The sequence below is a fragment of the Antechinus flavipes genome, chromosome 5 (genome assembly GCF_016432865.1).
Source record: "Antechinus flavipes isolate AdamAnt ecotype Samford, QLD, Australia chromosome 5, AdamAnt_v2, whole genome shotgun sequence".
Taxonomy (NCBI): Eukaryota; Metazoa; Chordata; class Mammalia; order Dasyuromorphia; family Dasyuridae; genus Antechinus; species Antechinus flavipes.
The window spans coordinates 123,027,252-123,047,744 of NC_067402.1; the positions used below are offsets into that span (position 1 = coordinate 123,027,252).

The 20,493-nt window shown below is 35.3% G+C and overlaps 1 protein-coding gene across 4 annotated transcripts in view; it reads right to left on the minus strand.

Annotated features, from left to right (window-relative positions):
- Positions 1–771: 771 nt before the first annotated feature.
- The window catches only part of PTPRZ1 (protein tyrosine phosphatase receptor type Z1), a 246,362-nt gene continuing 226,640 nt past the window's right edge, over positions 772–20,493 (minus strand). For all 4 annotated transcript variants that reach the window (XM_051963556.1, XM_051963555.1, XM_051963557.1 and 1 more), the window contains 9 exons: positions 19,859–19,994; positions 12,861–13,007; positions 9,698–9,791; positions 9,304–9,377; positions 8,221–8,349; positions 6,413–6,559; positions 4,078–4,220; positions 3,118–3,253; positions 772–1,674 (listed from right to left, as the gene is read on the minus strand). In XM_051963556.1, the coding sequence (XP_051819516.1) occupies positions 1,534–1,674; positions 3,118–3,253; positions 4,078–4,220; positions 6,413–6,559; positions 8,221–8,349; positions 9,304–9,377; positions 9,698–9,791; positions 12,861–13,007; positions 19,859–19,994 (1,147 nt within the window). In that variant the 3' untranslated portion in view covers positions 772–1,533. The remainder of the gene's footprint in view (positions 1,675–3,117; positions 3,254–4,077; positions 4,221–6,412; positions 6,560–8,220; positions 8,350–9,303; positions 9,378–9,697; positions 9,792–12,860; positions 13,008–19,858; positions 19,995–20,493) is intronic.

The following is a 20,493-nucleotide window of genomic DNA, read 5'->3' on the forward strand; positions in this document are numbered from 1 at the left end:
CGTTATCGTTATTCAGTCATGTCTCACTCTTCACGATCCCATTTTTGGATTTTCTTGGTAGACATACTGGAGTGGTTTACCATTTACTTCTACAATTCATTTTACAGATGAACAAACAAGATTAAGTGACTTGCCCAGGACTATTCAGCTAAGTGTCAGAATTTGAACTCAGGATTATGAGTCTCCCCAATTCCTAGTTCAGTGCTCTATCCACTGTGCCCCTTTTAAAATAATAGTTTCAAGCTTTGCTGTAAGAGCTAAGTTTCAGGACCTAGAATCTACCTTTTAGCAGTTGCCATTACATTCTAGTTGGGTGCTAGTTCTATTTGGGGAATGGGTACCACATGAATTATCAAGGTCTTTTTGTTACTACTTGCACCTTCCATCTATGTTCTTCACAAGTCTTATTTCTGAAGATCCTCTAGTTCTAGATTCTCACTGTTTCCTAAAGCTTTGCATCTCTGGTCCTGTTTTATTCTGGAGTATTTATTTGGGCCTTCCTAGTTCTTGTCTACCAACATGGCTTCTGACCCATTGCTTATTCTGCCCCTTGTTTACAGCCTGCCTATTCAAATCTGTAATTGAATCTTGATATCTCCCGAATCCTCTACCTTATTTCTGTTTCTCCCATACTCACAACCCACTGCTGCCTACTGATCAGTGTGACAGTATTTAAATGTGAAGTGACTACACTATTTATATTTATTTTTGCAGCACTGTAGGTAAAAGCAATTTAAATGATGCCAATTAAGATGTTAGTCTTATAAAAAGTCTCATTTCAAAACAATTGTATTTTTATTTTCCACAAAAAGTTAAAATTACATGCTGGAATATGATTAATCACTTAGCTGCACAATAAGATACCAGAAGACTTTAAGTAAAAACAGAAAGTGAACTATATCATTTTAACAATGCAAGTACACAGAACTAGAAAACTGACAGTAGTAAAATATAAAAATCTACAATTATAAATATAAATTTGGTCCATGGAATAGTTACTAGAGCAGTATTTACAGTAAGTTTCAGATTATTTCTACTTTAGATGAATACTGCAGATGTAAAATGCTGAATATTACAGAGAACAGTGTTTTATTTACAAAAGACTATATTAAAAGTTTAATTTCTGGCAAACAATGAAGATTGCTACAAATACAGCCATAAATTTGACCCTACAAACAAAAGTGTTTATATCCTTGAGAACTCCTAGTATCTATAAATTTAGATTTTTCAGTTACAATCAAACATGATGGTAGGAAACTAATACTGAAAATAAAAAACAACCCACCACAATTCTGTTAATAGAAACACTGTAAAATTCAGTTGATTTAGTTCATACACAACAAATGGATTACAAGAAATCTTGCAAAAAGGCACACATTATTAATGATGTCAGTTTGGCAGTAAGATCATACACCATCAAAAGTATTCTTGCTTGATGGGAAGTAAACAGATGACGTTGCAATTGGATAAATTTTCCCATATAATTTAAGGATGAAAACAATAATGCTCAACTGTAGGGACTGTTTCGATGGGCTAAACTAAAGACTCTAAGCTCTCTGCCACATTTCCATCATGTAAAGCTGTGCCATTGCTGTCAAGTGATGTGGAAGGATTTTCTTCCTGCCTTGTGCTAACCAGACTGAGGATAGCTTTGTACAAAAACTGGTACTGCTCCTACAGAATAGAGAAATAAATAATAATATAACAAACAATATAATATGATATAATACAATATAACATATGATATATGTTGATACAATACAATGCAATGTAAGCTAATATGATATAATATAATGTGAAGGCAATGCAACTGATCCTTAAGAAGGACTAATGAGACTATGCCTAATTCTTTTTAAAATTAATTTTAAATTTTTTTTTAATTAATGAGAACTTTTTTCATCTTTCTATCTCCCTTGCTCCAGGAAGAAAAAAAAAGGGGAAAAATCCTTGTGATAGACTTTGTTAGCAATTCTTTTATCAAAATAAATGACTTGTAGTTGGAGGCATATTAAACACAACTCAATTTTGTCTCAAGTTTTCATAAAATCATGGAAAAATACTCACATTTTTAATTGATGGCTAAGATCTGTATTAAAATCTCATACTTGAGGATTTAATTGTTGTAAAGTACAAAATCAGTGGGACATGATAACTTTCATTTGTCATATAGAGAGACACAGTGACAGAGAGAACAGAGAAAGAGAGACAGGATAAAGAGAGACACACATAGAGACAGAGATACAGAGAGAGAGATTCAGAGAAAGATATAGACAGAGACACAGAGACAAAGAAGAGATAGGGAGACAGAAAGAGAAAAACAGAGAGACAGAGAGATATCTTGGGCTTCATTAAGAGAAACATAACTTCTAGGAATAAGGTAGTAATAGTACATCTGAAGTCTGCCCTAATCTGACTATATCTATAGTACTGCATTCAATTTTGGACACAATAGGAAAGACATTTCTAATGTTGAAAAGCATCTCAGACAAGAGAAGCTACAGGAAGGAAATAATATCTGTATTCAAGTATTTAAAGGGCTATTAAGTTTAGGAGGCCTTAGATTTGTTCTGTTTGACCCAGAAGTCAAAACCAGAACCACTGGAGGGATGTTGCAAAGAGGTCACTTTAAGCTGGTTGTCAGGGAAACAAACAAGCAAACAAACATCCTAACAATCAGTGTTAAACCCAGAAAGAATAGACTGCTTCTTCAGGGGTAGGAGAGTTATTTCAAGTGAGACTAGATGCCTGTTTATTGGAAATATTGCAATGATAGGATTCTTTTTTAGCATGGGTTGGATTAGATGGCAGCCAACGAACTTGTTTCCAACTTGAAAAATTTGTGATTCTACATATATGTTTATATGTGTTCTCTTTGATAGGAAACATTTCTTTCTTTCTCCTTTTATTTTCCAATTTCTCTCAAAAAATAAACATTAAAGAAAACTACTCAGGAAACAATACCTGTCTTATAATCTAGGAATCTTCTCATTTTGTCCCTAGGGAAACAAATTAATTCCTGCCACTTGATGCCTTTGAGAATTCTAAGTTTCTAAAACATCTAAGATCTTAAAAGGCTGGTCATAGAGTTTTAAATAACAAAAATACACATGTACTTACAATGTCCGTAAAGACACCAGGTCTCATCAAATTTATCATCTTGGCTACATGGTAAACATCCACAGAATTCTCCTTTTCTAGTTGGTGCATGAGGGTTGTTAGTGCACAGAAAGTTCCTGCAGTCACTCCTCCATGCCTTTGTGGAAAGGAAAGCAATCAAAAACATTATTTAAAAGGTATCAAGATGTTATTTTTCACAACACACTAGGGATATAACCTTGATATAGAAGCATCAAATTATCTTTCTTCATATATTTGCTTTTGCCATCTTATACAGAGTTATGGTCTTAAATGAAAATCCTCACAGATTAAGTGGACAATGGGGACATTCTATAGAAATGTATGGGTTTTTTATCTTGATACTGTGGGAGGTATAAATGAATACAATCTGATCTGGATAGTGGAAAATCGGCCACCTAAGAATGTTCTCATTGATCATGATTGTATTTGCTCTGAACACAAGCATGCTAAAAATCCATTATGGAGGAAAAAGACAAAAGAGTATATATTCTGAATATAGGCTCTATAATTAATTTTATGTGAAGATTAGATAGCTTATCTTTGATAAGGCTTTTTTTTTTTTTTTGGTGGTTGTTATCAAAAGCAACTGGTATAAAAAAAACTATTCAGTAGATAAAACATGAAATCGTAAAATCAGATGATTATCAAAAATACTATTATTCTTGATTTGATCAGAATTCCAAGAATTGAATCTTAAGGCAGGTGTCTCATCCCTTTCATAATATGGAGGCTCCAGGAAGAGCAGGGGAACAGGAGGGCCTTGCAAAGAGAAATATTCCTTTCCTTTCCTTAGAAAAGTCCCCACTTATGCAAATCATATATGGAATATATGTACATGAAAACATAATCACATTAACATGAAGACACAATTGAGTATACAACTATATTTCCATTTCTAAAGAAATAGATATAAAATATATTTTAAAATTGAAGACTTACTCGTCATGAACAATCATGGGTCCATCCCTATTGGAAGCTTCTTCTTTAATGATACTTATAAGCTCAAAAGTTTTACTAATGGAACTATCAGGATTTGGCCATTTGGGACACTGAAAATGTCTCACTTCAAGTACATAATCATCCTATTGAAAAGAGGACAAAATTACCATCTTTTGTGGGACATTCTGATTGTTATTTTATCATGAGATATTGACACAAGTAATTGTGATAAGATAATTAAATCACACTACAAGAGAGCTGTGGGAATAGTTCATTTTGCATATTAATAGAATAATATCTTTACTTCTAGAAACTCCATGTATGTATTAAAGGAATGAAAAAAATAATTAATCCCCAAGTGAAGCCCATGGGTAGACAATTCAAGCTAACCCTAAACTGAAGGTTGGCTGTCTCTTAGCAAAGGATTGTAAATTAATCCAGGTTTTAATTACAAAGATAAATCTAAAATATTATTATTTATTTGGAAGATAACATTGGTATTTTTGAGTTACAGTGATTCAAAGGTTTAGGATTAAAATAATATGTGTGGAATTTGAAGGGAATGAAAGGGGCCTTATGGAATACAGAACTAGGAATCTCGAGGCTTTTATATACTGGAAATAACATTCTGACACAGCTTGTGTTATGTTGGCAAAAATCACCGAGAACCAACCACCACCTTCATATTATCAATGGAGTGTAGTCATGTTGGTCAACTGGACAAGTAATTGATATTGAGATTAGATTAGGTTTTCCAATGAGCATATCTTAAATCTATACCATGGACTTCACAGCACTTCTTGTACACCTACTATGCACCTTGGTACCTTTGTCTTTTTTTTTTTTTTTTAAATAGTCTTTCTTATGCCTGAAATCCCTTTTTCATCATCTTTGTCAACTGAAATCTTGTTTATTCTTCAAAATTGGGTTTAAATAGGACCCCTCCAGAAAACCTTCCTATATACTAATTCTCTAAATGACCCTCTCTCATCTTGCTTTAGTCTGCAGTCACAATTATTTGAGGCAATCAGTTGGTATAGTAGATAAGTACTGGACTTGTCAAAACCAGGAAAACCCAAGTTCAAATCTTGCCTCAGATGCTAGTCATGCAGCAGTAGGGCAAGTCACTTAACAGCTCTAAGACTCAGTTTTTCTCTTTACTAAAATGGAAATAATAATAGTTCACAAGACTGTTGCGAATATCAAATGAGATAATACATGTAAAACAGTTTGCAAACCCCAAAGTACTATATCACTATAAACTATAATAACAATTACTATGCTACATTTTCATAATAGACTATAATCTTTATTAGGATATGGACAATATTTTAAATTTTGTAGCATCTTCCCAGTAGACTGCTCTGGGCACACAGCTTGATAAGTAAAGTGATCATGATTTATTTTGTCTTATAGCTCTTTGTGAATAGGCTGTGTCTTTCTACTAGATTATAAATTCCATATGGGCAGAGACTTTGTCTATTTTTTAATCTCCCCTAATAGCATTGTGTTGTGTGTAAAGTAAGCACTCAATACATACATTGTTGTTGCTATTCAGTCATCCAGTTGTGTTCTACCCTTGATGACCCTTTGGATCACAGAACACCAGTACTGTCCATGGGATTTTCTTGGTGCCAGTTTGTGATTTCCTTCTTCAGTAGACCAAGAGCTTAAGTAATTTACCCAGAGTCACACAATTAGTAAACAGTTATCGCTGTTGTTTTGGTCATGTCTGACTCTTCATAACCCCATTTCATTTAGGGTTTTCTTGGCAAAGACACTGGAATGATTTTGCCATTTCCTAGTTCATTTTGCAGTTAAGGAACTGTGTCAACAGAGTTCAGTGACTTGCCCAGGATAATACAGCAAAGAAATGTCTGAGGCCAGATTTGAACTCCAATCTTCCTGACTTCATGCTCAGGTACTCTATCCACTGGGCTTCTAGCTGCTTTTAATATAAACACAATTGTACCCATATGTACATATATATTATATATATAGTAGATATATGCACTTAATATACACAGATTGACTTTTATGGAAATGTTTTACATGACTTCATATGTGTCTTCTCAATGAAGGGGGTTAGGAGGGAAGAAAGGAGAGCATCTGCATTTCTAAGTTTTAAAAAACAAATGTCAAAAATTGTTTTACATATAATTGAGGAAAAATAAAATTCTAACTAAATAATGAACACATGCACTTATATATTACATGTATATATTAATAATCGTGCCTAGATACACACATATGTACAGGTATATATATACTCAGATAAATTAAATGAGAGGATCTGTTCCCATACACTTATCACTTGAAGATACATCTTTAATACCTGTGTAGCTTCTAAGATAAAGTCTTGAATGATAAGTTTTTCTTCATTAGAGAGACATTTGTGTTCTTCAGCAATCATGGTAACCTTAAAGCTCTCACAATTTATAGGCTCATCCTTATTTGGCCAGTAAACAAATTCATCTTCAGCCTGTAAGGAGTGGAAAAGTAACAAGATTTTGCTGCTTTATTTGTAGATCTGGGGGCACTAGTCCACAGAAAGCCAAGTAGTATTAATAGTGCATCATTTATATAAATTTTTCATGTTCCAAAGGTCAAAGTATGAAATGAAGCTAATTGCTTGAAGAAAAAATTCGTCTCAGCCTTTGCTTCTGAATCCCATTTTAGCTCTCATAAATTTCCCTATCTCTAAGGTCATAATGACATGTGCAGAATAAAACAGGACTTAAGAAGATGCAGCACTTGACAGTTATTTAGGGACAAGCCACACAACCTTGCCATTTTATTTCCCAATCATCTTCCACACATTGACACATTTGCTGTTACTGTCAACAATGGCAGAATATGGTAAAGGGGTGCCAGTGGCTCAGTATTATCTGAAGAATGTAAAACTAAGTGAAGTAGGAGCAATGAATCTCAAGGCCCTCTAAAGACACATAAAAATCCATAATTACACACCAATATGTTTTCTCACTGTTGTAAAGAAATAGGCAGGATTTCCTTAAAATAACTCAGGAGATGGTAAGTGAAAGCTTCTACTTTTCTGACACACAGAAAACGATCTGAATTTTGATAAATGTATATGTACATGTATATGTATGTGTGTATACATATATGTGTGTTCTATGCCCTAAACTGCAGAAGTATATTTCTAAATTATTTCAAATGAGATCTATAGGGAAGGCATGTGGGTATGGCTAAGTGATTTTCCAAACAATGATGTCTCATTACCTCAAAAAGTACCTTTGAGACTAAAAATTATACCTTTAAAAATTCATATTAATTTTTAAAAGGCAGTAGGGAAAAAAACTGAAGTATAACAAAATATATCTTTTAATACTTTTAATACTAGAGAGAAGGTATCATAAAGTCCAAGGAGTAATAGGGAGTATTATAACTCCAATGACAATATTCCAAACTGGAAAAAAACAAAAATAATAACAACCAATCAGTATAGATGCGATATGCTTAATCAAAGTGCTGCTTTTTTGTATTAGAATGTTAAAAAGTTATTTATTTTCATTTTAAGACTTCATTCTATAGAAGACAACGAGATCTGTGAGGGTAAGTGCAGTTTGGGCTTTGTTTTTGAAATTTTAGAGCCTAGCATAATGTCTTTTATATAATCAGTGTTGGTTCAATTCAACTGAATTGACTATTATGTGCCAGACACTGGGCTGGACTCTTGGGATGTCAAGGCAAAAATAAGGCAAAACTTGTCCTCAAGAACTTTACGTTTTAAAGGGGGAGGGGAAACAACACATGATATATTCAACACAAAATATACCCAATAATTTCTGGAAGAGAGAGCAATTCTTATGAAAAGGGAAATTGTTGACAATATAATCATTGTTAAAAGAGGGCATAGTTGAAAGGCAGGGTAGTCTGGGATATTCATTGGTTCTCTTTAAAGATGAAAGATGAACAATCACTCAATCAAAATCCTGGAATAAGGACAAGGGAGAGATAGGGCTGACATACATGGTTATGATGGAGCAGTGAGTGGTGACCAAAAAGCAGAATTTTGGCCCAAGAAACCGACTGAATTAATGCTGGTTAATGTTGTGGCAAACTGTTTGAGATGCTAGCTTCCTTGTAATCTGGGCTATCGAAATGACAACAAAGCCTTACCATATTCTGGCTCTCTGGAAGCATGACTATGAGCTGGGCATTATGATCCCATATCATCCTCCAGAAGTCCTTAATAGTGTGAAGTAGGGGATGCTGTGTGATGATGAATTCATTGCTTTGATAATAACCCTACAAAAACAAAAAGTCTAGCTGAGAAGGCAAGTCTGACAGCTAGAAACAAAAACATACAAATGAAAGCAATATGGCAGTGCTACTAGTTGAGGCTTATGCTTTATTCAGTTTGAGAAAATTCATGTAAGAGAGAAATTTTTTGAACATGATAAATATAAGAAAGTCTTTCACATCACATCAACCTTTATTCAATATTAGAGTTTTTATGAAAGACCAATCTAGAGAAGGTGATGCAATAGGGGAAAAAGCAGGGTGAAGTCTTTGAAATAATATTGTGGATATTATAAGATATTTGAGGGGAAAAGCCAGTATTTATTTACAACAAAAGATCTGAGATGCAGCATTATAATCAAAACATAAAATGCTTGCTACCACTGTTTCAGTTACAATGCTCAGTAACTTTTGTCTAAGAAGACCAGAATTGTTTTCCACTTTCACTGAAATACAGGCCAATTTTGTCATTCCATTTAGAAACAGCTTTTATATATTCCCAAGTGAATCTAGAAATAAAAATATGTCCAGGACTCAAAAGTATAGGTCTAAGTGATATTTAATTTGATGATGATTGAAATGTTCCTATTTGTGCTATACACTTTGCTCTTTTAGGTGACCTGATCCTAATCAGGAGTCATACTTGACATATCAGATGGTAAGAACCAGGGCTGAGAGTGAAGAAATGTATGTAATTCTTATAATCTCTTTCTCTTACACACACACATACAGTTAATATCTATTTAGCTTTTTGATTCTAGATACTGCTATCTATGGCAATGTGCTTCCAGAAAGGTCAAGAAGCTTTCTCCTGGATCTCCTCCCTCCACCTATTAGTGTCCTTACCAGGTAATCTTGCTCCAACCTGTGTACACAATGTACACCCCATCTCCCCACCCCTTCTCTGGTCTACTAAGCACAGGCACTAGGGAAGACTCAACAGCAGCTCACATGACTTACCATGATATAAGAGGCATTGATGTAGTCTGTGCCTTCCCCTGTCAGTGATGAAATGCCAACCCTTGACCTTTCCACTGTAAGAAAAAAGTTCAGTTTGAACTAATTTGTCCCTGGAGGCAGTTTCACTTATTCTGATGATTTTTAAGTGAAGAAGACTCCCGCAGGTAATTGCTCTGGGTATCTCACATGTTTTCTTCTTTCTAAAATGGCTACAATCATTCAACACTCCTTTTTACTAAATACATCAGAAAAATTAGAATATTCTGCCTCAATGTAGTCGTGGCGAGCCATGTTGATTCTAAGGGAGTTCTCAAAGTATCTACAACCCAAACCATTTACAGACATCATCCTATAAAAATTAGTTTAATTCAATACTGAATGTGCTAACACCTACCAGGAATGATGGATGAAGTTCGGTTCTTCTCCCTGTTACACTGTTTCAGGGCTGTAGAGTAATCACACTGCTGTATATTGGACTGACTCAGAAGCTAGAAAAAAATAAGGCAAAGGAAGAAATAGGATTTGAAGGCAGAAGTGATTCAATGAAAACATGAAATGTAAATACACCTGGCTTGCCTTTACTGAGCGTGTCCAGCTTTAGTGGATAACCTCAGGCAGCTAATTCTTTGCTGCAGAATCACCCCACACAGAGTAGGAAGAAGCAGAACACAGGTCTCCATTTGAATTCTGTGAGCAAAGATTATCCCCCTGTAGCCTTTGTGCTCTCCATGATTTTGGTAATGTTGGTCCTTCCCCTCTGCTCTCAACCTATACTGTAGTTTGAAAATCAGTTGGGTGCTATTAAATTCATCAAATTCTGAATATGAAATTGAAACAGATTACATGGTTTATTTTAGTTTATAGCACTGCTTGGAATTAAAGAGGTAACACAGAGTAGATAGACTCAGACAATCTGAATTTAAATTCTGATTTCTGTTATTTCCTCCCTATATGACTTTGGGCATTTCTTTTGAGTTCTCTGAGCTTCTTTACTTGCCAAAAAAAAAAAAAAAAAAAAAAAAAGAAAAAAAAGAAAAGAAAAGAAAAGAAAAGAAAAGAAAAAAAGAAAGAAAGAAAAAAGAAAAAGAAACAACAACCAACAAAAACACTCTACAAGAATTTGGATGAGTTGATCTCTGAGGACTCTTTCAGCTCTTATTTCCATGAATCAGGGCCCTTGAAATCATTATTATAGTAAAAAGCAATTTTATTATGCAGGTAGAGCTGTAAGGGGAGAGAGAGATACTATTCTGACATTCTGTACTTTTGTTTGTTTCTGCTTTGAAAGGAAACATGGATTCACATATTTTATAATAAAAAAGATTCCCCCTTTTTCTTTCCTAGAATCCTATCTCAAAAGTCAGATCTGCAATTTAATATGGAATGGAAAAACCTTTATTAAATATTCTCAAGAGCTTTCCATTCAAACAAAAGGTGAAAACACACAAAAAGGACTTAATTAGCCTCAACATGGGCTTTGAATAAGTAAGAATTGCGTTCAATTCCTTCCTTTGACATTTATATGTTTAATAATGCATTATTGATAAATTGGTGGAAAGAAATCTGCCAGTGGATGTAGATGTATTTGCAATGAGGGTCCTCTTTGAAGTCTGGAACTAATCATCTTAAATATACTAGATGAAACACTGCAGTTGACCACGATGTAGCTCTTTTCAAGAGGTAGAAGGGAAAGCAAATAGATTAAGGATGATTTGTTCTCCAGTTGTCAGGAGAAATAAGTGAACTTGCAGAGTTCCACAGAAAGAGACCTAAAAAGTCACCTCATTCAACCCAAACCTCACCCAGCCTTTGCTTGAAGCTCTCTTGAGGATGGATCTTCTATTTTTAAGAGGAGTCTATTCCATTTTGGGCCAACTCTACATCTAATTGCCTTGTTCAGTTCTTACACAAGGAAGATCTTAATTATCATTACAATTTCTTAGTAGACTTCCTCAGCAGCTAGTGAGTTCCCCTTCCAGGAAGGTCTCCAAGGAGAAAATAGGTCATTTCTTGTCAGAGATATAATACAGGGAGGAGAATTTTGCTCAAGTATTGGTTAGCCTTAATGTCCAGTCAAGAAGTCTCTCTGAAATCATATGATTTTGTTGTGAGAATAAGGATTACTAAGGATTCAATTTTGAAGTCATGAACTTGTTGATTTATCACAAGTCTCACAAGTTCAGTGATTCTGCTTGAGTATAGACTCTATTTCTCTCTGTGAGGTGAGAAACAACCTTTCCCAAACACCCAAAATTTCCTTTGCCACTAGACAAACGTAAGAAAGTAGCTTAATCAGGAGAAGACAAATTTCAGAGGAGTTGGATGGTGGACAATAAGTATGGATAATTTTGTTGTTGTTGTTGTTTAGTCATTTCCAACTCTTCATGATCCCATTTGGGTTTTTTGGGAAAAATACCAGAATGGTCCTCTATTTCTTTCTCCAACTCATTTTACAGATGAGGAAACTGACATAAACAGGATTAAGTGACTTGCCCAGGGTCTCACAGCTAGTTGTGAATTTGAATCCTAGACCTTTTAGACTCCAACTTAATAACTCAGTTGATGAATAAGCATTTAGTAGGTAGTGCATTGTAAGCCCTGAAAATTCAAATCCATTCCAGTATCAGCTACCATCATATTCTTTTTGTACTAAGATTTGCTTGAAAATTTGCCATTTCTCTATGAAAGATTCTATGTTCCATTAAGGCAAAGAGTACAGCCCACGTCTTGATATGTAGCTCTCTTAGCATCTAACACAATATTTTGCTCACAGTAGATACTTAATAAATGACTATTGAAAGGGATATAATCGAGGTTCTAATGAATCTTCCAAAATGTTCTTCTATCCCAGGATGTTTGAATTATAGGGCATCCAGGAGTGCCAATATGTTGGGCAGAAAAATAAAATAAATAATATTCCATTTTCACTTCCCACTAACCCCCCATCCAACTTATTCCTTTGTTTCCAGTGGAGAAACCCAGAGTTTGAAGAACATGTTGGGAGAGGAGATTCAATAAAGAAAGTTTGTTCCCTGACACAATGTGTTGTGATAGGGTGCAGTGTAGAAGTCTGGGTCTGAAGAAGCTATTATTCTAGTAAAAAAAAGACAGACTAATTCTTGTCACTATATTTTGAGTCAGTCTCTTCATGGGATGTATGGATTTATTTTTCTAAGAGGAACATGAATAGCCACGATCTTCGCTCTTATTGTAAGTGGTCTGGTTCTTTCAGAAGTAAAGAGTACTTATAAAGTTGATATGACAGGTTACTCTCATTCCATCTATTCTTCCCTGTGCCCCTCTTTCCTGGTCTGACTTGGCATTTATACAAGTCTGACTAAGGTTTCTGAAAAGAACTTTTTTCTCACACAAAAAAAGTTATGGAACTCCTTGAAATTGTCCCCGCGTCTCTGTTCCAAGTTGTTAAAAATGAAAATACAAAATACACGCCAATGATACTTAGTCCATGCTGGTGGCCTTGGAGATTAGAATGGTAGGAGACAAGAATATGGTGACTTTTTTTTTCCTTTGATAACTGGGTGTCCGTGAGTACTCACCTTGAATTGCTTCTCGAGTCTCGTCTTTCCTGCTGGTCCAGGAATGAGAAGAGCATTGACATAGGCGTGCATATGACTGTCCAGCACCTCTGTTTCTTTACTAAGTATGGCTTCAACTAGTGCATCATGAATGAAGACGTATTGTTCCTGGAAAAAACAATGCAAAGCACCATTATCTTGTGCTCTCCCTGTACTTCCACAGTGTGCTTCATCTATGGAGGACAAAGGCTTTATAATTTTTTTTTAAAGTTTGAAAATGAAAGCTCATAAGATCTCTTGGTAGGAAGTTAGATACAGGACATCGGAAAAGACAGGAGAAAATATTACATATTCTTTATTCTTCTGCGTTCTCTTCCTACTTTTTCTATGTCATAAATGGGACAAAAATAATACCCTCTCCAATTTTCTCCGACCACCCAAATTTTACTCTTCTTTCCAGACCCTTTTAAAATCCTACTTCCTCTATGAAACCTTCCAAGAGTCCTAAAGTTCTCAATGATCATCCCCTTGTCTCAGATCTTGAAAAATTTATATTCTGAACTGCATATTTTAATGTTTAACATTTTATCTCGGCTTGTGTGTGTGTGTGTGTGTGTGTGTTTGATCTTTTGTTTCTTGCTGAGGCAATTGGGGTTAAATGATTTGCCCAGGGTCACACAGTTAGGAAGCATTAAGTGTCTGAGGCCGAATTTGAACTCAGATCCTCCTGACTTCAGGGCCAGTGATCTGTCCATTGTATCACCTAGCTGCTCTTTTGTGTTGTTTACTCACAATTTTGTGCAGTTTGTTTTAGCCAGTACCACTCTTGACATTAATATGCTTAAAGACAAGGACTATAGCATAAGCCTAAACACATACTAATAAGTACAGCTGTTAGAAAGCATTTTAAGTCTTACCAAGTGCTTCATATATATTATGTTATCATACTCATAATTCTGTCAGATGAAAACTACAGATATTATCTGTTTTTATCTTTATCATTATTTTTGTGTGCATTCAATTTTTAAATTATTTTAAAAAGCATATACTTTTTAAAATTTATTTTTTTTAGAAAAAGTTCCAAATTCATTCCATTCTCTTTTCCTCCAACCCATCTGTGAAAGGTAAGAAAAACAAAAACTATAAATTGAAAAAAAAATCCCCAAACCTATAAAATCTGTTACATTGATGAAATAATGGACACTCAGATTGGATAAGTTGCCCAGGCCACCCAACAAGTAAAAGTCAGAGGTTGGAGTTGATACCAGGTTTCTCCTAATTCCAGGTCATGTAAACTTTCTATTATACTTACTGCAGATATAAACATTTGCAAAATAATAAGGAAGAACACTGATTTTTTTTTTTGGGGGGGGGGAAGAGGAGGCAAGTTTGCACCCGTGATTTTACCAATATGTAAAATTTTTTATTTGACAATTTCCATTGGAAGCCATTGGAATTTGCCAAGTAATGGGATAATCTAGTAAACTAGTGCTTTAGAAAAATCATTCTGACAGATGATTGAAGGGTAGATTGGTGTGAAAGGAGACTCTAGATAGTCACCAATTGAAAGGTAGATAGTTGATGAGGGCCAATAAAACAGTACTTGTGTGAGAGAAGGTAAAATAGACGGAATATGAAATTAGAAACAAGATTTGGTAATAGATTGGATCGAAAGGATCAGTGAAAGTAAGAAGTTAAGAATGACAAAGAGCTTGTGATTACTGGGAGTATGGTAGAGCACTTAATAACAATAATAGGAAAGTTCAGAAGAGGAGAGGACTTTGAAAAAAGGTAATTATTTAGATATGCTGAGTTTGATAAGCTCCAGTATGAGATGTTCAAGGCAACTGGTCATATGGGAGTGGAACAGAGGAGAGAGAGATACTAGGATTGGATACATAAATCAATTGGTAACTAAAAGCATGGAATGTGATAAAATTGATGAATGAGATGATAAAGAAATAAAAGGGGAGGAGGAAGGAAGAAAAAAAAAGAAAGTTACATGATAACTATCATATATTTAAAAGGAACAACAAGTTGTATCTAATAGATTTGCCATGTCATATGCAATCATCTACTAAATTATGGAAATACTTATCTATTTCATAAATTAAAAATAAATTATTTTTTTTTTAAAGAGAAGAGGGCCCAAGGTACAGAAGTCCACAGAAGTTGGGAGATGGATTTTTTCTAGGGCAAGTAGCCTGAGTCCAGAGCTCAAGAAAACCTTGGGACAGGCTGGAGATGGGCAGAAACTAGGAGATGTTTCTCAGGGGTCTTGTCCTAGGGAGTACAAAATGCTGTGCTGCCAGGGATAGAACAAAGGATGGAAGTGATAGAATTTGGGAGGCACTTCCCTATCTTTTCATTTACATAGCCATGCCCTTATATCAGGCCCTGTTCACTTTTAGTGATTGTTTGGGGTATTATAGCAGCCTTCCAACTTCCAACTTCCTACTGGTCTCTTGTTTCAAATCTCTCCCCACAATAATCTTTGACTTAGCTGCCAAGACTTTAAAGCACAAGATCTGATTAAATCACCCCTCCCAGAAACTCAATAAACTCCAGTGGCTTTTTATTATCTATAATCAAATAGAGACTTCCCTCTTTAGCATTTGAAGTTATTCATAACCTTGCCACACTCCTACTTTTTCATCCATTTTTTTCCACATTATTTTTCAACTTCACATCTTATAGTGTAGACAAATCAGATTACTTACTATTCTTCACACACACCACTCTTCCCATTTCCATGCCTTTGTACTGATTGCCTGCCCTGCCATGTACTCCACTTTGTACACACACACACATACACACACACACACACACACACACACACACAATGCAAATATACTGTGCCATAAGGGATAGACTGTCAGGTCTGGAGTCAAGAAGACTCTTTTTCCTGAGTTCAAATCTAACCTTAGACTCTTGCTTCTTATGTAACCCTGGTCAAGTCATTTTACCCTGTCTGCCTCAGTTTCCTTATCTGTAAAATGAGCTGGAGAAAGAAATAACAATGCACTCCAGTATCTTTGCCAAGAAAACTCCAAATGAATTCTTGAAGAGTTGGATAACTGAAACTATTGAACAACATTCCATAGTATATGTACAAATTTGTGTGTCTGTATATATATATTTTAAAAAGATATCAGGGCAAAGATAGTTTTGCTTTTGTATTTATATCCCCTGGCTCACAGTTGATCTGATAAGTAGTTAATAAATGCTTGAGTGATTGATATAAATTGAGAGGTTGGTCTTTTTGTAATGCCGGAGAAACTGAGGCAAGATAGAGATTAGAGAGTTTTTAATAATTTATTTGAAAGGGAGAGATTGTGCTGGGGGCATGCTGAACCCAGGGCTGAGGTCCAAAGCATCCAGAAGCTAATGTGGGCTTGCCATTAGTATATATACACATATGGCTCTAAGCTATCAGGGGTAGACTGAGGCGGGGCAGAGTCAGAGCACTGAGAGCTGGAATGGACTATCAATCTGGTTCTGACAGGGTGGGGGAGGCATTCTGATAAATTGGGATGAAAGAATGGGGAGAGGCAACCAATATTCTGATGATGTCTAAGATAGAAGGTCTTTCTCCTTACTGAATCATCATGATTAGGAGAGAGGGATGGTATTGCAGGATTGAGCAGAACAATTAGGAACTGAGGCAGGACAATTTAGGGAAACTGACTCAGGACAATTAAAAGGGAACTGTGGCACAATATCTTGTCCCTTTTGGAGGATTAGAACAATGGTCATTACTATTTCAAAAAATGATTCATTCAGCCTAAAAAATAATCCATGGGTAGACCCAGTATTCAGTCTCAATTCTTATTAACTAGCTATATGGTCTTGTCAAATTACTTAATCTCAGTCAGGCAGGGGGTGGAACTAAAATGATGGAATGAAGCCAGAAGCTGCTCGAGCTTTCAAAAACCACATGAAACCAAGCATCTGAATGGATAAACCGAGTGAAGACCTCTCATGGGAATGTGGCTTTGAACTATGCCCTAAGTGACTTGAGACTGCAATAACAAGATAGTTAAAAACCTGTAAGTATTTGATTGTCTTGGATGAACATTTCCCTTCCTGTTTCCCCCCCTTAATTAGCATTTAAATACTTTTAAAAAAAAGTGTTGATGGCTTTGGGAATTTAGATAACAATTCTCTCATCCAAGAATATGTGCTTATATAGCAGTTCTCTAGGGAAATTTAAATTAAGAGTTTGTTATTTACTAATATTCTTTTGTTTCTGGGATAGACTTCCATGTTTAGAATGAAAGCCTAGACTCCCCCAGACAATGGGAGAAAAGGGACAGAGTGTGTGTATGTGTGAGGGTCCTTCTGCATTCAGGTCTATTTAATTTCATCTTTTGCAGTTTCTGCTTTTCACTCCTCTATTGACACCTTGTCTGTTGGGAATTGCCCTTTCTTGTGAGATTGTAATAAATCCCTTTTTGCCTTTTATTTTTATCTTGAGTCTCTGATTTTAATTGGGTAAGGGTCACTGTCCCATACACCTTTGAAAAGTCTGATGGAATGAAACTACTCTCCAGCTCAATATAAATTGGAAAAAAAAAACTTCAAGAAAGGTCAGTCTCACTGAGGTAAATGGTGAGACTCTGGAAAAGCAGGGTGATAATCACAGCAGATCAGCTACTGAGACTCTCGGTTCTGGTTCAATAAAAGAGCAAACTAGTAGGGCAGTCCCCATTGCACAGGTAGGGCAGCACCCTGTTTACCCCAAGAGCAGAGCTCGACCATAAAAGTTAAAAAAGAAGAAATACCAAAAGAAAAAGAAAGAAAATCAGTGGGAAACAGAAAAGAACTTTGACCATAGAAAGCTACTATGGTGATAGGGAAGACCAAAACACCAATTCAGATGAGGACAAAATGTCCACAGAGGAAATCACAAAGAGTGATATGAATTGGTCTCAAGCCCAAAGAGGCTTCTTGGGAGTGCTCCTAAAAGACTCATAAAAGGCAAATAAAGGAGATAGAAGAAAAGATAAGAAAGGAAATAAGAGGTATGCAAGAGAAAGTATGGAAAAGGAAGGTAATTCCTTAAAAATACAGTTGGTCAAATGCAAACAAAAAAATCCACTGAAGTAAACAATACCTTCAAAAGTAGAATTAACCAACTGGAAAAAAGAGAGATACAAAAGCTAACTGAAGAAAGTTATTTAATTTCTTTGGGATTTAACAATCAATAAACATTTATTAAGTGATTTGTGATTTATATAATATATATATATATATATATATATATAAAAGTGAGTTTGATTAGGTGATTTCTAAGTATTCCCTCCCCAGTTCCAATCATTTAAGAAATTGGAGACAGCTGGGTAGCACAATGGCTAGAACACTGGACCTGGAATAAAAACACCTGAGTTCGATCTGATTTCAGACATTTGCTAGCTATGTGATCGTGAGCAAGTTACAATCTCTCTCCGCCTCAATTTCCTCATCTGTAAAATGTATATAACAACTGTACTTATTTGAATTTGAATTTGAATAAAGTAATATTGCCTACCCCATTAAATCCAAATTCATCATAATTTAGAAATGAAAGAAGTGAAAGAAAGAAAAATACACTGGTTTGATTCTATCTCACACCACTGGTCAGTTGGTAATGTAAACAAGTAGAAAGAGCAATGGGTTTTGAATCAGAAAAGTAGCTCTCAAATATCTTGTCTTTTCTACTTAATAGTCACATGACTTTGGAAAAGTCATTTAATATTTTGGAGCCTCAGTTTCCTTAAATGTAAAATGAGGTTAGACTAGAAGGTCTCTCAAAAGCAGCTCAGTGGCACAAAGGATAAGGCACTGGGCTTGAGGTCAGGGAGACCTGAATTCAAATCCTAGTCTAAAAGCTGTGTGACCCTGGGCATACCACTTAATCCCTTGTGACTCAGTTTCCACATTTGTAAAATGAGCTGGAGAAAAAAATGGCAAATCTCTTCAGTATCTTTGCCAAGAAAACCTCAAAGGGTGTCATGAAGAGTCAGATATAACTGAAAAACAAACAACAAGATCCCTTCCAACTTTAAATTCTATGATGTTTACTCAATACAGTAGAGAGAAAGAAGCCATGTTGAGGAATAGCAGTTTACTGCTCTTTGAATTATGACCCTTGCTGGCAAACCATTGCTAGGGCTTATCTCTGAGTTGTTGTTATTATTGCTTCCTGTAGATCAGTGGTTCTCAAACTTTTGTTTTCAGTATCTTTATCCTATTAAAAATTATTGAGTATCTCTCCAAAGCGTTTTTGTTTATCTGGGTTATATTTATAGACATTTACCATATTGGAAATAAAAACTATTTTTGAATTTGTAGACCTTCTAAAAGGTTTCAGAGATCCCCAGGATTCTCTAGACCATTCTTTGAGAACCACTGCTGTAGAAGCAATGAATCTGTACTGATCCACTTTCACCCCTACAAGTTAGGATAAGGAAAAGCCCAAAAAAGAATTAACTCCATTGTTACTCATTTAGTGTTGTGCACAGTGTTTGCAAACAGAGGATATAAGTGATTATCATACAAAGTCATACTGCTGATATGTATCTGAAGTCACATTTAGATTTAGAGCTTCTTGACTCCAGACTGTGTTCTATCCACTGAGCCCACCTAGCTGCCTCTGACTCTGGAATATATGTTCACAAATCCCACACTAGATTAGATTAACAGTTTATCCAGCTTGGATAATTTCTTTTCTGATAATGGCAAAAAGAAAAAAAAATCTGTTCTTTAGTGATGTTCTGCAGTGTAGTAGAAAAGGGTTTAGTCTTAACTAGACTCTGGGTTTGAATCTTATCTGTACTTATCTCCCATATTTTTCCAAAAGCTACCTGTGCAAGTCATTTAATTCTTGCAAACCTCAATTTTCTTATTAGTGACATGCAGACAATAATACATTTTTTTCCTTATTCCACAAAGTTGTTGCCAAAATGTGCTTTGTAACCCTTCAAACATCATGGGAATATAAACTATTATTCAGAAATACTGAGATCATCCTTTCTTACCTCCGTCTGTACCAAGTAGTTTCTTTGTGAGCGTATGTGTTTCAAGAATCCAAATATGTTGACAGTTCCTTCGTGTTGGATTTGTTGCAACATGCTGTCTAACACAATGTATGTGCCTGTTCGTCCAACCCCAGCACTGAAGGGGACATAAAAACAAAGGAACACTTCAGAGAGAAGCATGGAAAATGAATTTGAACATAGGTCACAATTGGGCTGAAACTAGATGAAACCCATGAATGATTTAGCTATCCACCATCAAAAAAGATTTAGCAATATGGACAAGCCTTCCAAATCCAAATGGATCATTTCACATATTTATACAGAAATAGTTGTTTGAATATGTCTACAGGGTTTTTTTTTCCTACAGGAAACCTGATTCAGTTTATCATGGTGAGTTTTTTTTTTTAAATATACTTAGAGAAAATAAAAGCTTTAGTCTCATGCAGTACTGCTTTGGTTTCAAGAAGAAAAGGCCCATGTGTCAATATTACCAGGAAGATATGGTTGTGAAGGTTTCGGTATTAATAAAGCGTGGAATTTTATAAGCCCTTCTGCTGAAAATGTCATTTCAGTCAGATCTCTGGAAATAAAGCCGAACTCCAAGTCATTTATAAAGGACCATTATCTATTGACTC